At 39.4% G+C, this 26,845-nt stretch overlaps 1 protein-coding gene across 2 annotated transcripts; it reads right to left on the bottom strand.

Moving 5' to 3' along the window:
* Positions 1–1,595: 1,595 nt before the first annotated feature.
* Positions 1,596–14,852, bottom strand: alpi.1 (alkaline phosphatase, intestinal, tandem duplicate 1). Of its 2 annotated transcripts, none has more exons than XM_086047099.1 (11): positions 14,660–14,852; positions 13,980–14,105; positions 10,509–10,624; positions 8,385–8,559; positions 7,084–7,256; positions 5,730–5,864; positions 5,523–5,598; positions 4,274–4,408; positions 3,609–3,800; positions 3,412–3,528; positions 1,596–2,484 (listed from the first exon to the last, which is right to left on the bottom strand). In XM_086047099.1, the coding sequence occupies exons 1-11, from the start codon at positions 14,751–14,753 to the stop codon at positions 2,210–2,212; spliced, it is 1,614 nt and encodes a 537-aa protein (XP_085903225.1). In that variant the 5' UTR covers positions 14,754–14,852; the 3' UTR covers positions 1,596–2,209. The 2 variants fall into 2 exon arrangements, with proteins under 2 accessions (XP_085903225.1, XP_085903226.1); XM_086047100.1 differs by having other exon boundaries at positions 8,385–8,581; positions 14,660–14,676.
* Between the last annotated feature and the right edge of the window lie 11,993 nt (positions 14,853–26,845).

The following is a 26,845-nucleotide window of genomic DNA, read 5'->3' on the forward strand; positions in this document are numbered from 1 at the left end:
AATAATGCACAGGGAAAAACACACCTTTGTGTTTTTATAGTCACAGTTAAGGAACAAAGGGCACATATCTTTTACAACAGGCAAAGGGGAAGGTAACATCGCACACACAAGGGACTGGAGTAGGGGCGCTAAATAAATGGAGTTCTTGGCTTGGCATCGGGTATTGTCCACAAAGTTTTTATATGAATGCAGCTTTCAGTAAACATGGGCAGAAAAATGGAAAAAGCATACAACAATTTTTTTAAGGCTTACTTATATCTGATACTTACTATCTCCATGTGCAAATACAATTACTTGCGTCCGTACAGTAACACTTAACATTGGGTGTGTTAGTGACATTCTAGTGGTCTATTATCTTATTTATACGACCGATCATTATATTATTGTATGCTATGCTCATGATGATCCTAACGGGTTTCAAATCTCCAGTAGATTACTTTATGGCCACTTTATCGGAACAGGTAGGAACATGTAGTTGCTGTCCTGTTAAAAACACTTACCGGTTTGTCCAATTTAGGAAAAAATAATAATTTTCATGTTAATGTGATGTCTGTAACGCGGAAACACCATTCATGTAAAAATAGGAAAATTGAAAAAAATGGACATGTGTTTTTTTTCACAGGACAGCGACGAAATACTACATTTATTTAAACACCCTAGAAAGTGAATTTAGAGTTTTGTTTCTAGATTCATTATATATGTTTGATATCTGCTGAAAACGTGTGCATAGACTCAGAACTAAGTCAAAATAAAATTTTTCACCATCAAGACATTTTTATTTTCACTGTACACATTAGACTTGGTGTCCCACAGACAGCATCAACATTGGACATGAGAAATAAATTACGGTGTGACTTCTGACTTCTGTCAAATGAAAACGACATCAAAGATGCTCGGGGCTCAGATAACGACCAATCATGGTTCAGCTTCAGAAAACAGGTGAGCTGTGATTGGTCATTACCTGAGCCCTGAGGGTGTGTGATGTCATTTTCAGTCGACAGAAGTGACAAAATGGCCGCACCCAGAGATGGTTAAAAACGGGTGGATTAACTCCTATTCCACAAACGCAATATTTATCAGAATGCCTTGTTTTAACTAGTGGGCCTACATAGAACATATTCTTGAAAAAAGATATGTTTGGGTTGACTTCTCTTTAAGTACTTAATTATTATGATTACAATTATTATTACTCCCCATGCCTGCGTGAGTTTTCTCCGGGAACTCCGGTTTCCTTCCACATTCCAAAAAAAAACATGCATGGTAAGTTGATTGGACACTATAAATTGTCCCTAGGTGTGATTGTGAGTGTTTGTTTGTCTCTGTGTGCCCGGCGATTGGCTGGCAACCAATTCAGGGTGTCCCCCGCCTGCTGCCCGAAGGCAGCTGGGATAGGCTCCAGCACGCCCGCAACCCTTGTGAGGATAAGCGGTATAGATAATGGATGGATGGATGGATGGATGATTATTATTAGCTCAAAGAATAAAACGAGTACTGTACTTAAGTTAGCATTAATATTGTTTATTTTTTATATCAGACATTCTGCAAAAACACTGTAAAAAATACAAAAAAAAAATACATTTTGCATATAAAATACATTCATGGACAACTAAAATAGATTAGTGACAGTAACTCAAACAAACAAAAAAAATGAACTGCGGTGCCCATGAGGTCCAGATTTGACACCATTGCTTAAAAAAAAAAAAAAAAAAAAATTAAATCCTAAAAACCTGGAAAGATGTACAGTACCATTATAAATTCTTAAGGTCTATTGGTGCAACGGCTTGGCATGGCAAGATGGCTCCTGGTTCCGAGTCCAGCCCTTCATTCAGTGTCAACATGTGCATCCACAAACTGAAAAATGATCCTTCAGCCTCCTTGTTGCCTTCAAGTTATTCTTGGTGTGTCAGCCTCAGATTCATGTGCAAATAATCAAAATGACGATAATAGGACAGAAACCTGGCAATATGAGAATATTGCTTTAAGTGAAAATTCCACATACGGCTTTACATATACCAATGGCTGACTGGAGATTATTTAAAATATTGTTTGTTTTTCTTGTTTGCATATTTGCACAATGTCGAAATAGTTTCTTGAATTTCAAAATGAGATGGCTCAATACACATTTGCTTTAATTATTCCCTGCTGCAAGGATGCTATTTACTTGCATTATTATAGCTGTTGATGCATGTGTATAGTTTGTGTGTAGATGTCATCTGGACAGCCAAAGGAGGCCAATTAGTCCAAATATTAGGTTTGAGGGTGTGTTCGCGCATGCAGTGGATGTGTGGGAATGAGGTTTAGGGGGACAGTCTGTGTAGGGTTCCAAACAGGCTGCATAGGCCATAACATGAGCTACATAGTTCTGTTCTTTGACCCCATGGAAAAGGTGAGCCATGGGGCCTTTGGCGTAAATGGCGACATCCTCGCCACCGTGTGTCTCAGCGTCCAGAGGGACGGCGGCCTGCTGCATGTACTCTTCGTCGTCTGCAAATAAAATGAGTAGAGAGGAGAATGTAACTGAGCTCTACCTTTATGAAACCACAAAGAAAACGCAGAAGACCAGAAATCTTCAGGCCTGAATTGAGATCTTGATTTTGCCACTAAGATAATTAACATCTTAACTTTTCAACCAGCCTCATTTGCCAGTGTGAGTATGATCCTTTCCAGTGCCACTCATTTGCCACACAAGTCCATGTCGTCATGCCAGTCGGTGAAATCTAACATGGGGCCTTTTGGACACTGGGTCTATTTTTAGACACCCATGAACAGCTGTCTTTGCATCTGTGGACTGCACAACCAATGTTCTGCAAATCACTCTAATCAGGGTCTTTCTCTACTTTTTCAAGTATTTTTACAGGGCTACTATATTTGAAATGTTCATATATACACATTTATACCTATAATCAAAATGTACCATCATCAGAATAACCAGCGTCAATGTGAGGATTCTCAAGACAAATACTATATATTTTACAAATTAATCCCTCAATCTTAATCCCACTTTAACCAAGGTCCAGATGTGTTGCGCCTGTCAAAACGGATGGTTTACTACTCTTTTTACTGAGGCAGACAAAATTGAGGGTTTATAAAACTAATTCATCCCAAGAAAGAGCAGCACACACCAAGTATATAATGCAATGACTGAGTCAAATAGTGCAGAACAGGAGAAGGACGAACTGGGTCAGTGCTTGTACAGTGTTCCACAAAGAAAGACAAATGAGTTTTTTTTTAGGTACATGCACTGTACATTTACACAGAAGAGTTTAAAACAAAACAGAGGAGGGCACGGTGAATCCTATAAATATTATAGCTGAACTTTTGCTTCCCAGTGATTAAAAGCAAGCTATAATTAAATCAATACACCCAAGCACAGACAAGTTCTACATCTGAAAGTTATTATCATGTCCTTACAGTAATCCACCATCGTGATGTTCCCTCTGGTTCCATTTATATGCACATAACCAGGGCCGTTGGCGTACAGGATGCTGGTGAAAGGCATTTGGTCATCTGCTTTTTTTGGTGCTAGCCCTGGGTCGCCAAAAAAACATGTGGTGAATGAGAATAATAATATACTGGTCAAACAGAACATGGATTTAAATGATTCATACCAAAGATTGGATTTCCTCGGGGTGTGTTGCCGCCAAAAGTGAAGACATGAGAGTGGTCAGCCGTGACAACAGTCAGTGAATCAGATTCTCTGGTAAGCTGTGAAGCTCGATCAATTGCTCGGTCAAACATCACAGCCTCTGTCAGTGCAAGTTTGGCTATGCCATCGTGGTGTCCATGATCAATTCTCCCTCGTAATGGGAAACAAGAGAAGATGATTTATATATATCGCTGGCGTCTGGCCAAAATCTGGCACAATTTGGTAAATGTAATATTTTTTCACAAGTCTATGCTATTGGTCAATTCACACATATGGGTACTTATTCTTACTTGAGTGTTGAAAATGGCTTGATTTCTCTGACGATGCAATGTTAATGGCTGAACAATCATGTCAGTTTGGGGGGTTCATGAAAAGTGAGGATTTTGGTGGTACGTATAAACAAAATGTTGGAAGCACAGAAATGCTCCAAAACTTCTTGGCAAGAATAAGAATTAAGAGTCAGAGGGAGCCCAGACTCCAATTAATCCATTGATTGAATGATTGGGTATTTCTCAATATTTCTGACTAATAGCACAATGCATTCTGTTTATATACAGTGTACAGCTATATCAGTTCCAGAAGTTACTGTTTATCATGACACATCCTTCTTCTACTGCTAGTACTCATCTTCCACAAAAAGAAAAAAGCCTTTTGGATTCTTGCTCAGGATCTGAATGGCTTTCTCCGTCATCTCCACAATAGAGGGGTCCCGGCTGGTGTTTCGGAAAACTTCAAATCTCATATCCTTTGGCTCAAACAGACCTGAAACAAAACAGGTGAGATTATAGATGATGTTTACAGTACTATTTCAAATATTCCATCATACACACACATTTTAGATGAATAAAATAACCATAAAAATAGGCCAGAATTTCAAACTGAAGAAAAATATCTATCTTTGATTAAAAAAGGCAACACCCAAAAAGTTTAGGTGATGGAAACATAAGTTTGAGAATGTAGAGGACATGCTAGGAAAAACATGTTGTAAATAGACCTAATTGTTAACAGGTGACTTTAGAAGGGTTGGCTGCAAATGCCAAGCTGTTCACAGGAAAGGAAGGTGAGACTTTTAATTCAGTTAAGTAATATTATTATAAATAAATAAAGGAAAGCTCGTTTATTTGTACAACACATTTCATGTCCAAGACAATACAAAATGCTTTACATAAAACATTAAAAGCATTACAAAAACTGAAACAAAATATAGCAACAGAAAAAACACACCGAAAATAAAAATATATTTCTCCCATGGTAGTCTCCATAATGTCCTTTCATCTCAAATGACTGAAAATGAACATTGAACTACCGGTACTTGTGACCTGCACTTAAAGCCAACAACCTATGCATCTATAAATAGTTGTGGATAAGTGCTTGTACAAATGCAAAGTATAGTGTGGAGTTACCAGAAATGGTGATATAACAATATGGTAAAAGTGCTTCCAAACGTTTGTAATGAGTAAGAGGCACGTAATAAAGAATAAGTGAATACTTAAGAGTTTTCATCAACGTCTGGGACTTTTATTTATTTGGCCAAACGGAAGGCGACAAGATGGTGCACGGTACATAGAGCAAGAAACATGTCCTTGGCTTCTTATCACCGTTGTAAGGACTTAATGACCCACAGCTATCAAGTTACGGTTTCACACTTTGATTAGTTCATATGGCTGTTAAGATGGAAGTTGATGTGTTGTTTCTGAACCCTGCAAAGGTTTCACAACATAAGATAAGATGGAGCTATGTCTATCAACAACTAGGTGGGCTGGACACACGTATGCAAATGTGTGTGTATAGAATATTGCCAGTGCATTCATATAGTATACACTTGCATTTCATCTGCTTGCCTGTCTTATTTATATTAAAGTTAAAATTTACCCACCCATGAGTCGATCAGTAGTTTTAACGTCGATTTCATCAAACTCCTTCCTGTGCCAAACATAGTGTGAATTCTTGTTCTGAAAGACACATTAGTGTACACATGAGACAAAGCATTGACATGATAGACTTTGTATCATCTCTTTGAGTGTAATCAAAAGTACTACTTGTGTGTATGTTTTTTTTTAAAAGCCATTTTAGATGACCCTACTGGTTTAGCCTTCAACCAGACGTCTATAAGGTTCCTCCGGTCTTTGCGATCCCCTTTGCGAGAGTTGGAGGTTGGATACTCTGGGTCCGCAGTGCCTTTAGGTGTCATGTACATCCTCCCTCCTCCCAGGATCACCTTAAAGGGACACCAAGAGCCGTTTTATTATGGACGACATTGGATGAACAGTTCTAAAGTCTGACACCGTTATAGACCTGCACCATTGTTTGTGTAATTAAAAAATCTGGTCTTTAAGTGACTGATGCTATTGTTTTCCCATCACAAAATGCTCCATACTATATCATGCTGGGATGTTATTTTGCATGTGTACATGTATAACCTGTATAAATAAATGAGGCAGTACAATGCCGGTTTCATGTTTAAGACAGTATCACGCAACCTCTGTGTAAAAGATGCTAATGACAGCCGTTGGATGTGAACTCTAGCCAAACAGGATTAACTGACTCAGTCAAAAAAAGAAACCTCATGTTTTTTTTCACGATAAACAGTATGTTTGATATTTGGCAACACAGCTTATTGGCATGTACGCTCATACTTTGTACATGGAAAACCGACGGCAAAGAAAGCAACTCTAAAGAGTGGCTTGTAATTTGTCAAGTCAAGAAAGACACATGAATTGGCACACAGATAGCCCTTGAACAAGGCTTCCTGCATGACGTTAGTCAAATTAGCATGGTGAAAGGGTCGGCTGAGCCAATTGGATGCCTTGTGGGGGAAAAAAATAGTAACCAGCTGTTGTACACTGGCTTTGGATCAGCTGATAGAATTGTCAACTGAGCAAGACTTTGTAACATGCCTGAACGTTGTGCACAGTAATATTTACAGCATTTGTTCAAATCCTATAGTGTGATGAGCACCAACAACCCAAGTGCTTAATAACAACCCAAACAAATGCTAAACATTAAACTCCCTGTTCATAATTATGACAATACAATATGTTTCTGCACATTTACCCTGTCCTGATTTAACCAGATCAAAGTCCTTGCACACCCATTACACTGTAAGAAAATTCAGCCATAAAATAATAAAGATTCACCCATACCTCCAAGCAATAAACTTTATACAGTCTTTTCTATAAGTGAACGTGATGACTAAATCTATTTAATACATACCGGGAAAGAGTAAATATGTCTGTGGAATTGAATTCCATCCATCCGTCTATGAATTGTATATTATGTTCAACTGACTTTGGGCAAGAGGCACGGCACAGCCAGGAGTAGTCGCCAGCAAACCGTACCACCCACTTGTGCAATTCCATAATTTCAAAACAATGGCTAATAATTTTTTTGTGGGAAAAAAACAACAATATTTTTCAAATTAATAGAGATGGTCTCACATCAATGTCAACGTTGGTAACAAGTTGGGTGGCGATGTCCACACACCCTTGATGGCGTGCGCTACTGGGAATATCCGCATCACTGTACCAGCTACGGCTGACTGAGTGGGCATAGGCAGCAGCTGGTGATGCGTGCTGGACCCGAGTGGTTGTCACGATACCAACTGATTTACCTGGACAGTGAAGATAAGACAGTATTTGTTAACATTCATTAATTATAAATTTACATTTACCTGCAAGCAGACTGCTGCTAATATCTGACATGCTGACATGACCTGCTCGGGTGCTACTAAAGTGTTTTTTTGTTTTGTTTTGTTTTTAATTATATTTATTAACCACTGGAACATTCTACATTATTGCATTGAAAGGCAATTCTATCTTCCAAATTTTTGTACGGGGACTTGCACACGCCTGATCGCTAAAATTAGCACAGGTGACAACAGTTTAAATCTTGCATAAGACCACTAGGACAAAGTAAATAAAGTTTTAGAATCATGCAAAAGCATATTCTTGTTTCTGTAAGACTAATTTATATATTTGTAATTGTTTATGCTGCATCTTGTGCATTAATGTGCTACTTTTAAATGCAGTTTCAACCGTATTAAACGACTGATGAATACATTTGAAATGAAGGAATTTCTTTAGGCATTATTCATTCTGGCTGATCTATCAAAGGTGACAGCATCACTCTGCAAACCCCAAAAAGGAGTGTTTACAGTTACACATACGTCTATTCAAACAACAGACCAGCAAGATGCCAGTTTAAATATATAATAGCCCAGAAAAAGGGAAATTGATGCACCATTGGAGTAATGCCAAGATCAACAAACGTTTAATCCTATGGAGTAAGTGTCAATCTCCAATAGGGATATGTGGACACAGTATGTGGGTTGTTTCAGATGTTCAGTAAACAGATTTGTAACATGAGGAACATGGACAGTCATTAAAATTAGCACTAAATAGGAATAGGGCATTCTTGCCCTGCAGTAACAATCCAGCCATAGTCTTTTCTGGCTACGCAATTCAGTCCTAGTTTAGCAAGGTTTAACATAAAAATATAACATGCAGTGCTTTAAGGAAGCTAAAAAAAAGTCCATCATACTCTAGGACTAGGTCAACGTCATGAAAACTGCTGTTTAATAGCCCTCCAAACATTTATTAAGCAATGCAAAATAATCTCCTAATTAATCCGACTGTGAACATTGAACTATAACCGTTGTCAGTCCAGTAACATGCTTATCAGATGATTGTTTTATTCATCTTATACAGATAAGAATCACTTGAAACTGCTGACCCTTTACCTTTGGCTTTTGCACGTCGCAGCACGGAGTATACCTCATTGCCAAAGGTGGTGTTACATTCGTAGGCCACTGCATTGCCACTCAGTCCAACGGTTTTGGCGTTCGCTTTCACGCCACAGTGGTAGGCTGTAGCTGTGCTTGCACTGTCTGACACCTGCTTGTCCACACTGTAGGTCTGGTGAGAAGAAATATATTTGCTAAAAACAAAAAAATCAAAACAGTATAACTAAACGTGGGAAAAATACACTGATTGACACTTGTCAATGTAGGAAACGATAATGTTAAGAGAAGGGAGATTTTCTTTGTAAAGACAGAATCTTTGATCAGCTTTTCAAAATGTTTTGGTTTTCTTGCTACAAAACCAAAAAGTAACCTTATCATGTGTTCCAAATCAAAGATGTTGAAACTTTCTTCGATATTTTAAATGTGTGTATCGTTTTTTTTTTTGTTTTTTTTGTCAGATGCTGTTTACTTAAATCTACCAAGGTTTTTATTCTAAAAAATATGTTTAAAATGTCACATTTACTCACTTATGAGGCAACCATATTTAGGTCTTTTGAGTGTTAGTTTGCAAGAATCTGATGTATGTTCACCAATCCCTACCGGCTATAATTTTTAAGAAAACCATACAGTTCATAAATATTCAGCAATAACAAGCTACGTATTAGATTTCATTTCAAGTACAACGGCTAAGTAATAAACCATAATCATACACGTCATGTACTGAGTTGTGAGGCAATCTGGATTTCTTTTGGTAGATCTCTTTCACATTAAGAAGTTGATGTACAATTCTTTTACTCTTTTACTATCTGTTTCCTATCTCAGACATGGTGTACACATGATCAAATGTTTAACCCCCCTGTTACGTTGTGGGTCAAACTGACCCATTGCAAATTATTTTTTTAAGTAGTAAATGTAGGAGCTCAATGAACTACAAATATTAATGAATGGTGACCAATGGAGTTAATAATTACCGGTAGATCTTTTTTATTATTATTTTTGTCAGACACTTTGGATAATGGGTCAAATTGACCCAGTAAATCAATTGCATTTCCGGGCAAACTTAACAGGAGGGTTAAGTCCAGTGCTCTAAATGGTTCTTCAGTCGACACAATTCAATAGCCCACTGTATTAGCAGGCAAGGTGCTACTTGCTTCGGAGGTTAATTCCTGTCTGCAGCTGAAAATGATTTTGCCAAACAAGACACTGCCCTTATCTTGATTATTTATCCAGATTAATTCTTAATCCTCAAATGCAAGAGAGTACAGTGGATACCCACTAATAATGGGGAATAAGGACCGGGCGTGCAAATAGTGAAAATCCCCAAATATTTGACCTCTATTCAATATATATATATTTTTTAAATTAACCCCCACAAAAACTTGAATAAGCGGCGATATAAGTCTCCTCCACGAAAAACGGGATTGACCCCCCCCTTAAAAATAAAATTAAAAAAAATGGCAAATTGGTGAATCTGCGGATGCCATACATAGCATACTCTAGTGCTGGCAAATACAATGTACTCTTGCTCTGAAATTGTTTTGGGGCTACTTCTCCTTTTCAAAAAATACAGTGAATATTTCAAAGAAAGACAGATTAGACCTAGCACGAAAGAAAATACAGTATTTAACATCTCAACTACAGCTTTAAACTTTCCTTCTCTCTATGATTATTATAATTAAAGACATGTTGGATTCAACTTTGATTCCACCTTAAACCTATTTTCTTTTTGTCACAAAGTCAGCATTTTGACTGAAACTGTTGACTTTGAAATTTGAGGGCCAAAGTCTTTGTGAGAATTCATGAGACGAGGCGACACGTAAAGAGAGTAAATCATAAACAAAAAATTACAGACACACTATATAACTGAACTTCTTTTCACATATGTACTGTATACATTGGACCACATCTCCCACATTGTGATTGAATAAAAAATTAGGTGGTAACCTAAAAAATGGAATCAGATTCTTCAAGAGCTGTCTTAGCAAAAATAATAATATTCATCTCTGCTTTCCAGTGTCAGCAAAGTATGAATTGCATTGAATTAAATTCAGCACAATAGGGGCAAAATATTTGTGTCTTTATGTTATATTTGTTAAATTTGTAGTGCTACTGTGTTGTCACCTTAGAAAGTGCCACATATGGAAAGGTGTCCATGGCCAGTACTGTCTCCTCCCCTGCATTGCCCTGCATTTGACCTTCCAGAATTCGAGCTGCTGACACAGTAGACACGCCCATCCCTGAAAGACAATGACTGACAGGTTATTGAGTTGCTGGCCTGCAAGTTGGATTGAATTACATTTCTATTTCTAGTGGCTGCGTGAAAGATGAATAGAGATGAGGTAATGAATATAATGTTGTTTAATCAATACTTTTGTTTTTCTGTTTGTTTTGGGGCTTCTGCCATGACACCAGTAATAGCGCATAGACATTCGAATTGACTTCCGTCCTTATTGCGAAAGGAGGAAATGACGTATGCCGTAAAGCAATTCAGGACATTTGTATTTTTTTTGTGTGCCAGGGTTACTCCTTCCCTCCTCAACGTTGCTTAGTGCTAGTAAAAACGATACAGACCCCCTCAGGGCATGACAAAAGTCCCATTCAACTAGTTGTAAGTCAATGTTTCATCAAAAGAGTTGTGAACATTTTTTATTAAGGTCGAATACTTGCCCAGTGTTGCTTTAATGACCTCATTGACCCTTGAAAGTTTCCAAAGGTATCCTCAGTTTATGAGCATCCAAAATCCGAACCAGACATTTCCCCACTTGTTTGAAAAGAAAAAAATGTTTGTTTGAAGAACCAGGACTATTCCTGTCAAATTGAGGTAAAAAGAGGATTTGACCATCTTCCAAGTAAACAAAGTCAATGCCATTAACATCAACTGAAAGTACAAATGGACCTGCACATTTAAGTCAGTGGTTTTCAGAGAGAGCTGCACTTGGCAAGTATTACGACCACTGTTTAAAGAATAACTCATGTGTCAACATGTGCCAAGTTCCTGCTGTGCAATATCACAGAACTTACTGTACAGCATAGGACAGCTCATGTTTAGTTAGTGTTTGCTTGTGGTAGTTCTTTTTTTCTAGAACAATTAGAGCGTTCCATCCATCCATTCTCTGCGCCGCTTATCCTTATTAGAGTGGCAGGGTTTAAAAATGTTATTTTATTAAAACGTGCACCTTCAAAAGTATTGGAACGGTGAAGCCAATTGTTTTAATTTTGCTGGAGACTGAAAACATTTGGGTTTTGACATGAAAAAAACATTAATATGATATGAGAGATCAACATTTTAGCTTCTGTTTCCAAGTATTTACATCTGGATTGGATGAATGCAAAAATAAACTTGAAAGATAGCACCTTATGCTTAACTATTTTACATGTGACTGACACGTTAGGTTTCTTGCCCATTTGTATACCATTATTCAAACAATAAATATCGTTGAATATGTCTATTCTCAGTTTCGCATTTGAGTGTTGCCTACAAGACTAGACAAAGACTAAAACTAAGATTACATTTATACTAGGTAGAGTTAGAACCAACATGAAAACCATAGCTCTATAGCTGTATAAGGAAGGAAAACCAAGGAACTGTGAAGAATACAGAAGATGGAAAATCAGATCAAATCAGAGCCATTGTATAGATATTGGCCATGGTCAGTAAAATCACTTAGATTTTCCAAAGAAACCACTGGTGTACAAAGTAACAGATGTTGCATGGGTGGACCAATGAAAACAACGGTACATGATGGTCGAACCATTGTGGGAGCTGTAAAGAAAGACCCTAAACATCTGCTAGCGACATCAGCAATAACCTACAGAAAGCAGGAGGGGAGGTATCACAATGTACACTTTGCATAAGACTTCTTGAAGAAAAGTACAGCGTAGTACAGTGGATAATGCAAAACACATTTTCAAAAAGTATAGAAGAGACTGAAAGGGAACACACAACAACCGTGGAGGCCACGGTGAAAGTCTGGAAAAGCACCACAAAAGAAGAATGCAAAAATTTGATGTCAATGGGTCACAGTCTTGATGCAGTTATTGCAAGTTTCAAGACCTACTCACCTAAACATTGGAGTTTTTTGACAAAAAAAAAAACATCTCTGAGATTTGTGTCTGATCCATATGTCAATACTCGTAAATATGTATCCCAATACTACTTTTTGTCTTTAAGGTCAACTATTGGACTCTCCCGATTATGATGCATAGAACTTAACATCACAAAAGTGATAACAAACTTGTGATAGTGCCACTGGTGGGGCAAAGTTTTCTCAACCAGTAAAGGTTTGATTTAAAACAGTGGCTCTGGCAGAGGGAACACCAAACATACAGTATATCTTGAAACAAAAAAATATATAAAATGCTCAACCACAGTAAATATACTGTCCTAACCTTAATGGGAACTTTTTTTTTCCCGCTGGTAGTCATCACTTCAGTTACTTTGCTGAAAGAGGTCACATCTTGCAGATCTAATCTGACAACCATCGCTGCACTAATCTGTGTTGCCACCTGAATTGTCGCTCCCATCCCAAACCCCTGCCACAAACAAGTGCTCATCCAAGATTTATATAATGGGTAATCTGTCACAAAATGTCATTATGCATTTAGACTGTACTGTCCCCCTGATAAATATAAACCTAAGCCTGCAATGTTTAGTTTAGGTAGTAGGCTGAACATAACCGCAACGCTTTCCTTTTTCTAACAAACGACTGGTCAATATGGTAGCCATATGTTGAGGAATAATGGGGGCGAACAATTAACTATATTCATTCTAGGCTCAGTAGTTAAGTAAAGGAGTAAAGTAAAATGATACTTAACTAATGAGGAGGCTCAGTAGTTAAGTATCATTTTGGGGAAGGGCCTTTTCCGGACCAGCATGACTGTTCCCCAGTGCACAAGGCAAGTTCCATAAAGACATGCTTGGATGAGTTTAATGTGAAAGAATGTGAAAGCCCCGAGTCTCTCAGCCCCATCAAATACATATGGAATGAACTCCAAAATTGAATGTGTGCTAGACTCTTGTGTGACCTTTGACCTGACAAATGCTCATTTGGACTGGATAAATATTTTCACAAAGAACTGAAACTATTATATCTGCAAATGGGAGATAAAATCCATATCCTTTTGGGGTTTGGTTTTAGGTACAAGGTCCAAGTGTTGCCATACTTTTGTCTGTATCCTTAGGGTGGACTTCTAATTTACATGCCAATTTATGGGCTAGTCACTATTTCATATAACCAGTTTTCATTCGCTCCAACCAAAGCAATATTGATTGGAATAAATCCTATTAATCAGGGTACCGGGATGCTGAACCTCAGTCAGCTTTATAAAATCTGTTCCAAATGATTGGTCCAGGCTGTCATTTTCCTGCTGAGCACACGCACTGGCCCTCTTATTCCATCGACATCCACTCAGTCCAACGAGAATGAGTACTTATCGACTACCCACACATACACATTGTGCTGCATTCAAAATTGAGCTCTACTTTTCAACAGTTTGTCATACAGTATTTTGAATTTACCCTTGACCGAGACTGCATTCGCTTTTTTGACAGAATCTATTCTAAAAATAATGAAAAAAAAACAACAACTGTACCATCGCCGAGAAACAAGATTATGTTTTTGGCCTGGTGCTCCCGAGGACGGAGTTTCAACGCAGCATCCAGCGTCGACTTGGCCTGGGCATCCCAGTAGGCTGGTTCTCTTTCATGTTCGTACTGGACTGTGAAGATGACCAAGAATGTGATAAGTGCATGTGTTAAACATGTGGAAGGATAGCAGCACAATATCGGAAGATATTAGGAGTGTTAGTGCTTTGCCTGTTTACTCTACTGTAATACCTAACACATTGACTGGCCTAGCTCTATTTAACCTACCCACCACATTTCCACTCAAAACACAATCAGTCTTATACAATCATGAAACCACAATGTTTTCTGTCCATTAAGACATACAGGTACCAAACAAAAATACAAACAATTAACATCTTTCCACTGACATGCAGGTACCAAACAAAAATACTAACAATTACCATCCTTCCACTGTCCTTAAACAGGTAAACACAGGAAAGGGAGATGTTATGTGCTCCGCTCCACTTTTACCCATGTGCAGGATTGCTGACTTCTCTCTCTGCTTACACACCTGAGTTTGTGCATTCTGTTCTGAGGACACTCTGTCCTCACACACATTAACATGTTGAGTTTACCTGCATCTGTACACATGGTGCTAGAAATAGCCCAGCCACAGGGACCACTAGTATCCTTGTTGACTCCTCACCTTGGCTTTCCACAGCAGCCCTATCTCCTGCCAGCAGCACACTTCCCAGAAGAATGAGTGGGAGATTCCAAAGCCAGAGATGTGGCGTCTGCATCCCTGGTGTGATGTGACCTGGAGGCTGAAGATGCTGGACACGACCCGTTTTCAGAAGCAAACGCCAAAACCAAAACGGCAGAAGCGCATGGAGAGTGAGACCTGCCTTTTTAAAGCCCCGCTGGGTGTGTAGTAAGGAAGGGCCCTCGCCAGCTCATAGGCTTGGAGAGAATGTGAGAGAGGGAGGAACCCAAGAGAGAGAGAGAGAGAGAGAGAGAGAGAGAGAGAAGTGGGGCGGGGGGAGAAAGAGACCACACAGGAGTACTGTAGCATCACAGCCCCTCTCCACCCTCACTTTATTGTTTTAAAGGGGTTACTTTAATGCAGTCCTCCCCTTTCCCCCCTCACACAAACGCGAGTGATAGAAACTTGAATGGGCCCTTGATGTGGTAAATGTCTACCAGGAGCATGCAGCCGGCTTAAATATGGGAGAAAAATGAGTAGGAGGGAAAACTGCTACACCAGTTTTCTTGGCATCCAACACAAGACAAATCATAACCATTTCTCTTTCCATTTCTTCCCCCTTCCCCTTGAAAAAAAACCTCATGCTATTCTTGATAATGACTGAGTCTTGATGAGTGTTTCATGAGTGGAAAATGGTTGAATTTCCATTTCCACCTCCCTTCTCTAGCTTTGCATTTATAACAGACCAATATTTCCCCTCTCACCAAACAAACTCAGCTTTTTTTTTTTTTTTTCACGTTTAGCCTTTTTCTGCAGTGAGTTTGTAGAGACCGCCTGCAGGATGGAAATGCTTCTCTCCTGCGCAAGCACAAGAGCTAACGTGTGAAATGAGGTGATTTGAGCCGACTCTTGTTCAACACGGGCAGAGGAATCCCATTTCAGGCGAGCGACTCTCACCTCGTGAACCTCATTACAGCATCTCTCCTTTCTGCCAGCCGCTCAACCGTTGCCAACAAGGCTTTATGGTTAGTCAAGTGTTTAATCAAAACTGAGGTCAAACTGTACTGTAGAGCTGCGATCTGGGTAAAAGAGGCCAACACCGCTTGAACTGGGAATATCACTGGCGGCATGCATGAACATGATACAGTAACTTGTAAAGGCATGCTCCTCTGTCCATTCGTCATGGGTCGGCCCCTGAGAGAATGTCCAAATCATAAGTGTATATAGCTGTGGGCTGTTTTCACTGTGGCTCATCCATCCAGGCAAATGTGCATACAGTCAGTTATTATAGCAGCTGTCAGGACTTGTAGCGTGGCAGTGAACTCGAGAGTAGTTTTTGTGGTGGTTTTCCAGCATCCAAAACATAATAATGTGAGTTCTGTCACATGAGGAGCGGGGTTTGGACCCAATAGCAGACGTGACACGGAAGTTGAAAAGTAAGTCTTTATCAACGAAAATACAAAGTAATACAGCGAGCAGGGCTAGAGGAATTCTGACTGGGAGAATGCATGCATCTCACTCGAAGAAGGTTTGACGTAACGTGTCACTCGGTAAGTGAAGCTTATAAACTGTAAGAAATCAGGCCTATATGACATAATAAAAACAAAGTACAAAAGTACCATAGCAACTGCATTGCAACTGATACATCAAGGAACAACCAGTCACAACAAGTTCTTCGTTTTTATCTCCACCCAGACAAACAAGCATTCACACTCGAAACAGGCAATTAAGAGTCTTCCATTAACCTAATGCCTGTTTTTAGAATTTGGGAAGCAGCTGGAGCATACGGGGAAAAAACAAGCGAGCAAGGGGAGGATATGCAAACTCCACACAAAAAGCTAAGGCCGATATTCAAACCTAGAGCCTTTCACTCAGATGCAGATGTGCCAACCCAGTGATTGCCAACCAGGGTGCTGCGGCACGCTCGTGTGCCGTGAGAGATCAGGAGAAGCATGAAAATTATCCCATTTTACTTAATTTATTCAAACATTATCACAAATTTCAAATATATTTTTGTTCAGCTATGCCAACGACATTTAGTGCCAGGCAGAAGTAGATGCACTAGATGACGGAAGGTCCATAATTAACCTGTGTATCCACCTGTTGCGTCCGCTGATAGTGTAGTGGTACACACGCCTGAGTTGTGTGCGGGCAGCGTGGGATCGATTCCCGCTCAGTGACAGTGTCTATGTGTGCCCTGCGACTGGCTGGCGACCAGTTCAGGGTGTAGTCTGCCTTCGCCCATTGACGGCTGGGATAGGCTCCAGCAACTCCCCGCGACCCTATATAGGATAAGCGGTTTGGAAGATGACATGACATCCACCTGTTGCGAGTCATACGACACACAATACCACCTCAAAGAAACTGCACAAAATAAAACCCTCCTCATAATGTGGAAGTATGCTTCATGTGTTTCATTAGACAATATAAAACTATATATATCTTCTACCTCCAAGGGACAATTTCACAATAAACCAGTTTTATTACAAACAATATATTATCAACAGAAGCTGCTGATGTATTGATAACAAATTTTACATGAGATGTTGCTGGTTAAATTACAAGTGTTTGTCAAAAATAATCAAATGATATGATCCCAAGTCCCCTTCGAAAGGGGTCAAGGTCCAGTTGCGGACCGGAGTCTGCCTATTCAGTTGTTTAGTTATTATATATATATATATATATATATATATATATATATATATATATATTTTTTTTTTTTTTTTATTTTTTTTTAGTTATTTAGTTATTATATTTAGTTATTTGTTGTGCCAAGATAGCATTTATGAACACTCTTGAGCACAGGTGATATCATTTAGCTTTTGCGTGTAGTAAAATGGGATTCACAATAAGGTCACCGCTGCTTGTGGCACTCATCTCCAGTGCCCTTTTTCTTGTTGCTGTTGTTTTGTTTTTGTACTGTTTCCTAGTTTGTTTATGCACTATTACTTCTGTGAATGTTTGCTAATTACAACGCCCACCAGGACCTTAACGATATGAGCGACCGGCACCAAGTAGGCTACCCTTTTCTGGAGCCAGACAACCAGCATACAGAGTGTGTATCTCCCCATCGCAAGATCTGTGATGCATAACATTCAAAGTCATCCGTATTATGCACCAGATATCTTGTGTTGGAGAGACTACAACTCACAGGATATTGTTTGTGATTACTATGTCATGATTACAGATCACAGAAACTTGGCTTCACCCAAACGCTAGCATGCAGTTAGCCAACTCCTTAGACCAGGGGTGTCCAAACGTTTTGCAAAGAAGGCCAGAGTTGGTGAGGTCAAAATGCGGGGGGCCAACCATTTAGCCTGACATTCTTTTTTACAGGGAACACCAATAAATCCAAGCACATTTTAGTAAACCAGTCTGCCTTTTGTTTTTGCCTTTTTTTCTTTTTTTTAAAGATTCTTAAACATGTCTTTGGGTCCATTTGAAACATGACATATCCCTGACAAATAAATGTTCACTGAACTTTTAGATTTAAAACAGAGAAATAAGTAAAAGTGTGCACCAGTACAAGCAACTGACAACTAAATGTTCTCTTAACATCTTAATTCTATGACAGGAAAAGATGTAATATATACATATATATCATATTCACCAGTACAGGCCGGGGGTAATTTTTAAACATGGCATATTGTCGATAGATAAATAAATAAATACATGTTCAGTGAACTTTTAGATTTAAAGACAGGGAAATAAGTAACAGTCTCATTGCAAATGAGGCAAACACAGGTGTTGCGTATATCAGTAAAAAATTGTCCAATTTCCACCTTTCCTTAAATTGTCACCGTCAGATATCCTTTTTTTAATCATTGTCGCCATTTTGGAAACTGTCCGGAAAGTGTCACACGGGATTATGGAGTTGGACAGAGTCCCGCTACGCTCTTGTGTGTAAATGTGAAATAGCATTTAGAGTGTATTTTATACGTTTGTCTACAGGTCTACAGGCCAGATGTTATTGATTTTATGGCAGAGGGTGTGGGCTGGATAAAATTTGACTGCGGGCCACACTGGATATTGGTTTCTTAGACTGAAAAGTGGGAGGCATATACAACTATTACATTTCCGACACTGTTCAATCTGATTTGGATGTAAATACCCTCGCATTACAGCTGAAAGTCTGCAGTTTAAGCACATCTTGGTTCATTCTGCATTTCCTTTCAAAACCATTGTAGTGGCCAAAAAAGATGAGAAAGATTGTTCCCGTGTCCCAATATTTACAGTATGGATGTGACTGGAAGTTTTAATAAATGCTGCCAGTAACATAAGGTTGAAAAGGTTTATAGAGTGACCTTTTCTCTAGCCCTCGTCAGTCAGGGCCCTTAGAATTGTCAGCATTCTTGCCTTCCTGATGGCAGACCTGAATACTCTTCAATAGTTCTTGTAATTGGAGATTATTAGGTCATTTATTATTATTCCATTCATCAAAATCCCTCAAGGCGAAATTCACCTAAAGGCCTCTCTACAGTGGATGCTGCTATTTGTGCGACAGAGCAGGCCCGCCAATAGCTAAAATCTGCGTATAATTTACACCAACTGAAATGATTTGGAAAGAAAATATTTTTTATCTTAATGCCCCAAAATGCTGGAAAACCTCCAAAACGTGTTTTACACAAACAACGGGGATTGCCCCCCCCACCCCCAAAAAAAAAAAAACACATTGAAAAGAGCAAATAGGTGAATGTGCGGGTGCTGAACTGGGAGTATATGAAGTTCCACTGTACATACCAGCTGACACAATAATTTTGTAAGAATTTATTAACTAGGCCTGTGGTACATGGTATCTATACTATGGGTTTTCTTCTTCGACTAGCGATGATGACGTCTCCCCTCCATAGTGAATTCTTCCAGGGGAGCATAATGGACTTTGAGTCAGCCTCAGTGAAGCAGGACTACTGGGTGAAGGCACGTTGGAGCCACCCAAGGGTTATCCAGAAATAAATTAAAAAGTGAGACTAGATAACTACACCCAAAATAGGAGCAACCAACCAGTGAAAAGAAATTTATTTTTCCAGGCCACCGTCTTGTTTTTTTTTTTGGTCTGACTTAGAGTAATTGTAATGATACAGAACGAACATAAACTGCAGTAAATACTGTCATTTCGCTCCAGTTTGAGAAATGTATTTCATTTGACATTATAATATGAGTGGAAATCCTTCCCAGTCTCACATCAAATCCTTGTACATGGCTATTGACTAACTTTCCGTATGATTTTTTTTCTCTCTCTCTCTCTTCAGGCAAAGCCAAAATCACATATCTTTTAAAACAATGATGAGTGTGTAGGCACATCCAGAGGACAAGAGCAAGGTTATTACTACCCATATAGTTCTTAGTTCTTAAAACGCTTCAGACGCCGGACTTCTTTCTCGTTTGCGTGCACTGTTGCACTTTATTGTTGGTTTAGCTTGCCTAAAGAATACATTTTCTTCTGGCAGTCTCAGTGGTATCCAGAAAAGAAGACAGCTGATGAGAAGTCTTCAACTAATCCTTTCTATGTATCACCTGGAAAGATAGAAGCAGTGAAGTAAAGCACTTATCTGCGAGAATGGACTCTATATACCTGCCCAGCGCAAGTTTGGCGCTGAAATACTATGACATCCAACATACATAACTGTGGAGCTCAGAATCTGTCTGCCTGTACCTTGATCATATTCACTAAAATTGCGCTACACAACCTGCGACAATTTTCGCAGCTGGGAATCTTGGGGTCTAAGTGTGTTTCCGAGCAGTCAAAGTGGGACAAAGGGGTAAAGGAATCCTGAGAAATAAACAAGGATATATACTTTACAAAGGAGGCTGTTCGAAGGTAAATGCATACTAATATATAACCCAACCCATACTAATGTTGGGTTGAAAAGTCGGCTTATGCAGTGAAATAAACAACAACAAAAAACGACACATTTGAATTAGGAATTTTTGGGGCACTGAACCGCAGCAAAATAGAAGGAGAATTTTAATCAACACAATCAATACGTGCTGTGTCTGACTGCCTCATATTCTTTGCCTCCCTCCCTCAGCTTCCTGCTTAGCCTAGATCCCCTCCACATCAAAGCCCCTCATTACGGACCTTTCACATTTGCAGAAAGATTCTGGAAGGAAAGAGGAAGCCTGGAAGGAGGCAGGTAGGTGGCAATTCATTGGGGGAATGGAGAGGAACTGCACCTTTCCTATATACAGTCGATAACAAAAGCCAACATGCCACTGTTCAAATGCCAGGTTTTTGTGATAGAAAGAAAACAAGCCCAAGACCAAATCATTTAAAACTTTTTCACCATTATGTGACCTCAATTTGTTGCAGCTCATCATTTTTCTGGGTTTGGTCACATGACGTTCGCAATTCCAGTCAAAGGGCACTTTGAGGTCAATTTCAGTCGACATCAGAATGTGGCATAATGTCAAAATGGCAGCGTCATAAGGGTGCATTGATCTGCCTAACTTCCTTCCATCCATCCATCCATTATCCAACTTCTATTCCACAAACGCAATATTAATCAGAAAAATTATTTAGATCTGTGGGGCAACATACAACGTATGACTGCAAAGATTGTTTTTTATTGACTTCTAATTTCAAATGCTCCTTGGTAGCAGGGCTCCGGAGGTGTTACTAAAGACTCTCGATATTGTGGGGCTGTCCTGGTTGACCACATGTCTGCAACATTCCGTGGACATCAGGAATAGTGCCTCTGGATTCGCAGAATGGGGTGGTAGTCCCCCTTTCTTAAGAAGGGGGATCCAGTGTGTCCCAAGTATACAGGGGGATCACACTCCTCAGCCTCTCTGGTAATATCTATCCAGGTGCACTTGAGAGGACTGTCTTTCAGGAAGTGGAATCTCAAATTGAGGAGGAGCAGTGTGGTTTTCATCCTGGCCGTAGGACAGTGAACCAGCTACATGCTCAGTAGGGTTCTTGAGGGTGCATGAGAGTTTTCCTAACCAGTCTACTTGTGTTTTGTGGACTTTTGGGAGGTGTTCGATTGAGAGTATTGTTCGGGGTGCTTTGAGAGTTTGGGATAGAGGAGCCCTGAAATCTGAGGACAAAAAAATTCACTCGGAAAATGGTGGAGTGCCCTTTCCAGGTTCAGGATCAGATTCTGCAGTATTCTGCAGAGTAGAGTAATTCAAGAATTGTGGGGTCTTGTTTACATCTGAGGCAAGAATGGAACTGAAAATCTGTCGTGGTGAAGAAGGAGCTGAGCCAAAAGGCAAAGCTCTCAATTTATGAATAGATCTACGTTCTTAACCTCACCTATGGTCATGAACTGTGGGTCGTGACGGAAAGAACAAAGAAACAAGATGAGTCTCCTCCGCAGGGTGTCCAGGCTCATCCTTAAGGGTGAGAAGAAGAAGAATCCAGGATGGGCTTAGAGTCGAGCCGCTGCTCCACCACATTGAAAGGAGCCAAATGAGGTGGCTTGGGCATCTGATTAGGATGCTTCCTGGAGTGAGATCTTATGGGCCGGGCAAGACCCAGGACATGCTAGAGAGACAATTTCTCTTGGCTGGCCTGGGAACGCCTCAACCTCGCCCCGGAAGAGGTGGATGAAGTGGTTGGGACAGGGCAGTCTGGGCTTCTCTGCTAAAGCTGCTGCTCCCGTGACACGACCCTGGATAAGCAGAAGTATGACTGGATTTTGTAGGATTTTTTTAAGTTATTTGTTCGTCAAAAAAAGGTTGGTTTTTTTTAATGAATCAAGGGGCCACTCAGAGTGTCGTCGCCGCGAGTTGTCCATCTTTGACCTATACTCACTTACACTGCCGACATACATACATATCAAAATAAAAGCACTGCATATCTTACATTTTGTTTTTTGCTTTATAAATGCCCGGTCATATTTTATAAAAATGCGGGCGAAGGGCCGTAGTTTCCCCAGGTCTGCCGTTAGAACTACTATGCGGAAATCTGAGAAATAATAGACATAATGGCTACAGCATTTTTTTGTTATAAATCTCAGTCAGAGCCCAAATAAACAAAAGCCAAGTCAAAGAATGTCAATAAATCAAGATGTCCAATCATTTGTCGGGTGTAAATTTGGACTCCGTGCCTGTTCGACAGGGCTTGTGTTTACTCTCCTGAATCCATGCCAAAGTGAGTTTCCTTCTCCTGCACGGCCACCCAGTCTTGAGGATCATGCTTGTGGGGGGAACATTGTGTCAAGTGGTCAGGAGACTGCACACTCTGGCGCTTGAGGTCAGACATAGGTTTATTTACATGGTGGAGCCTTGCTGAAGCCTGGTGGGCCTCGGTCCAAAAACATCTCCACCGTGGCCACGGTTCTGCCAGGTGCTGACCTAACACACTGTGAGATGAGGTGCATCTGACATTCAATTTTAGTCTGCGTTTAGGTCACGAACTATCTATTTTGTAGCTTATCAATAAAGCGCTAACTAAACAAATACACAGTAAAAATGCAGTATTTTTTTTAGCTACACCAGTCCATCCATGGTTTGCAAATACTATATTGCCATCTAAAAAGAACTGGGATTTATCACCCTGGGCCTCAGGGGTAAAGCCATCATTTCAGAAGTGTGTGGGGGGTCTGAGACAGGGGGACAAATTGCTCAGGAGTAAGCAAACCTTTATTAGTGAATGATCATGCTCTTGCATTCAACTGTTATTCTCCATAGTGGCCCAAAAAGGTGCAGTGGTTCTCTGGTTGACCTCAACGGTAAGAAACCACTCGGTCCGTATCTTTACTGAGTGGCAAAAGTTTGCGAGTATTTGCTCGCACAGCAAAGAAACATGAAACATTTTGAACATGTTCGTTTTGCCCCTGAAACTCTTGCAGTGCAAATCAACAGAGCTGGGCATTTTACTACAAATTGAGCATCCGTCATTCGGCATCCGTCAGCAGCCTGGGTACCCTTCCGTCATTTTTTTTTTCCGTAGGGAAAAAAATAGTACCCTACCCATCTATAGACCGGTCCGCCTCTAATTTTAAACGGGCTTCCGTCTGCGATTCCCATTAAACTTTCACAAGCGACGTCAGTGACGGATAGACGGACCGGTCTGTCAGATAGACGAAATGCCCAACTCTGCAAATCAATCTACTTTTACTTTCTTTGAACACCATCCATATTCCCACGCAACACCACAAAAATACATTTACAAAACAGACAACTATATTTATTTCAAAGTTCAAACTAAATGGGTGAAAAAAGTGATCAAATTGGTGATACTGACTCATTCACTTCAATATTATTTTAAATGAATAGCAATTATATCTGTCAAAGTAGGATGGAGTTGTCACACTTTTTATGAAAACACACACAACTGTCAGATGTAATTGATATTAACTGATGACATAGCAATGAAGCTGAGACAAGCATATAAAGGAAAAGAAGTACCAGTAAGACACAACGGAATGGCTTATCATTGGCAGAAACATCAACACTTCTCTGAACATGCCTTTCTGCAGCTGCTAATTCAAATTTATGAACATGTCATTTTTAGGCCTCTTCTCTTTAACAAGAGGATGCTGTTTCATTGAATGAGAATGAAAGAAACAGTAGTGTTGAGTAAACCTTTTCATCCCTTGTCCCAGTTTAGTCAGTATGAGTAAGATGCTAGTTTTAAACCTTAGCTCTGACTGAAAGGTCTAGGAAAAATATACAGAGGTATTGTGGATTAAACTCCATTTTGAGTTTGTGGTTAGACCTCATGTAACTATGTAGGTAAGTAGGTAACACTGTCTTTTACATTTTAGCTTGATGATGTGATCAAAATGAGTTTGTGGTGGTGGTGGGAGTGGGGTGGGGTGTTCTGACAGCATTTTCCATCTGTCAGTGTGACTCTTTCTGGCTGCCTTCAATTAACCTCCTTAGAAACCACAACAGACTAAACTGGAAAAGCAATCAGGTATACAAGGCAAATATTATTTCAAAAAACTTTAAGTATGAACATATGATGCACTAAATTGCTGCACACTGAAATAGAGACAATTACATGTTTAAACTGTTTTTATTATACTAGTTCGAGGAAGAGAAGGTGAAGCTGTCAGAGGGGTTTCTACCGTCTATGAGACACTGGAGCCTATTTGAAAGCCCAAAAGATCATAAATAGTAAGGTGTAAATCTAAAACACACTATGTGACATGTATTTTCTATGTAAGCATTTTAATCACAACAGTTTCACGTTCTCAAAGCAAAGCACCCATTTCACACAGATCCTGTTTAAAAACAGTTTATCCAGATGGCTTTGTGGCCTACTGTCTTGAAGTGGAAAAGTCCAGGGCTACCAGTTTCAAGCACACTTCTGAAATAACAAATCTGCTGAAATTACATTGAATAATGTTATTATATGTTATTAATTAATGATATTAATTTATGTGAAGACACTGATCATGGTAATGATTTCTCACAATAATTAGCAAACAAATTAATAGTAATACGCAACATTTTATTTCTAGAAATCTCTGGCAGTATTACATTTTCACTTCTACAACATTCCTGGAAAATCACAATGTCTCATCACTGTTGAGCTATATTTAGAACCTACGGTACTTTTAGCTTGTTGTTGGCAAAGCAGGGGCGGAGCCATGGGTGGGCCTGGATGTGCACATCCAGATTGACAGACTGCCCACCCAGTGAGATTCATGAAAAAATATGTATCGTATTGGCCCGAATATAAGACGGTGTTTTTTGCATTGAAATAAGACTGAAAAAGTGGGGGTAGTCTTATATTCGGGGTCTAGACATTATACCCATTCACGACGCTTGATGGCGCCAGATATCATTGAAGCGAACGCTGAACTTGACTGCGCAGGCCAAAGCAACCCCTGTCACGTGAGGATGACGTGGTATGGGAGGAGCCAGAGGATGGGATTAAGGACAGCGACACTGAGCACAGCGAGGCAGATAATTGTTTGTGAGGAGTAATGTTCTGTCATGATAGATCTCAGCTACTCTCAAGTTAAACCAGTTTGCATTATTTTATTGCAATGTTTTTCCTTATTCAGATTTGTTTCAAGACTTCAGTTCCAGTTAGACTTCAATCTGATGGTTAATGCAGTTATTGCAGTTTTGTTGTTTGATCACAATAGATTGGTTTATTTACATTTCAAAAACCAGAAACCATTCATTTACGAATGTAATTGCACTTTGGTTTACATATTTAAATGTTGAGATTTGAATGAGGCAAAATAACATGCCTTTGCTCTCAAACATATTGTTATAATCATTTGTTTCAGATGTACTGTAATTATTTTCTGTATAAAAATCAATTTGGTGTTCAAAAAAACTTTTTTCAAACTTGAGTCATGAAAAAGAGGGGGTCGTCTTATATTCGGGCCAATACGGTACTTTTTAATTTTTTGTGGATTATTTGGGAATTTGTGTTTTCTTGTGGTTTTTATTTTATTGAATATTAAGAATGGTATAATTTGGGTTGTCTAAGGAAGATCTGGACTTCATATTATTCAGTTTGTCATTGTATGTGAATATACGATCTGTCGGGACAGGAGGATTGTGCTCAGTGAGAGAAATATTCAGACCTACCCTGATTTTTCCAGGCCCACCCATTAGCCACATTCTGGCTCTGCCCCTGTCCGTGTGTAGAAGTGGCATGAGTAACATCAGAATGTCAAGGAGCCCCCCCTGGTGCCAGGGTATGAGGGAAAAAAATATTTGCTGATGTGTTCCCTCAATTTGCAAATCTGTACCCACAATTGACTAAACTGTACCCTACGGCAAAACTTGATTAGAAAGTGATGAAAGTGGCAAGTGCGCCACTAAGTGGTGAGAAATAATGCTGGTTTTTCAGCTTCTGCTTTCTAGGGGCAATCGTATTTCAACTTATTTGTACGATTGTTCATGATCAGTAATAAGTGACAGAATGTACAATTGATATTTATGAATATGAATTAACAGAAATGGAATTGGCAAAAAAGAGAATGCTCATCGCGCTCATCCAGATGGAGAGCGAGGAGGGAAAAGCGATTTATTTATTTATTTATTTATTTATTTATTTATTTATTTATTTATTTAAACCATATTCCAACAAATCTCAATTACAAACAAATAAAGCACCTACAAATACAAAATAAATAATAATTAAAACAAAAAAAACAGAACAAGGGTCATTGTTAGAAGCCTTCTAAAACAGAGAAAACAAAAATTTATGTTAAACAGACAACAGAATATCACCTTAAATCAAACTCAGTCAAGAAGGCTTCAAGGAAA

This window comes from Filicampus tigris, chromosome 12 (assembly GCF_054856515.1).
Source record: "Filicampus tigris isolate MCC_2025a chromosome 12, RoL_Ftig_1.0, whole genome shotgun sequence".
Lineage (NCBI taxonomy): Eukaryota > Metazoa > Chordata > Actinopteri > Syngnathiformes > Syngnathidae > Filicampus > Filicampus tigris.

Excerpts from the sequence above, each read along its gene's own strand:
- alpi.1 (XM_086047099.1), bottom strand. The coding sequence starts at position 14,753 with ATGCAGACGCCACATCTCTGGCTTTGGAATCTCCCACTCATTCTTCTG. Across the intron at positions 8,560-10,508 it reads CATATGTGGCACTTTCTAAG|ACCTACAGTGTGGACAAGCA; the intron begins GTGACAACACAG and ends TCTTCTCACCAG. Across the intron at positions 3,801-4,273 it reads CTTTTTTCTTTTTGTGGAAG|GAGGGAGAATTGATCATGGA; the intron begins ATGAGTACTAGC and ends GTTTCCCATTAC.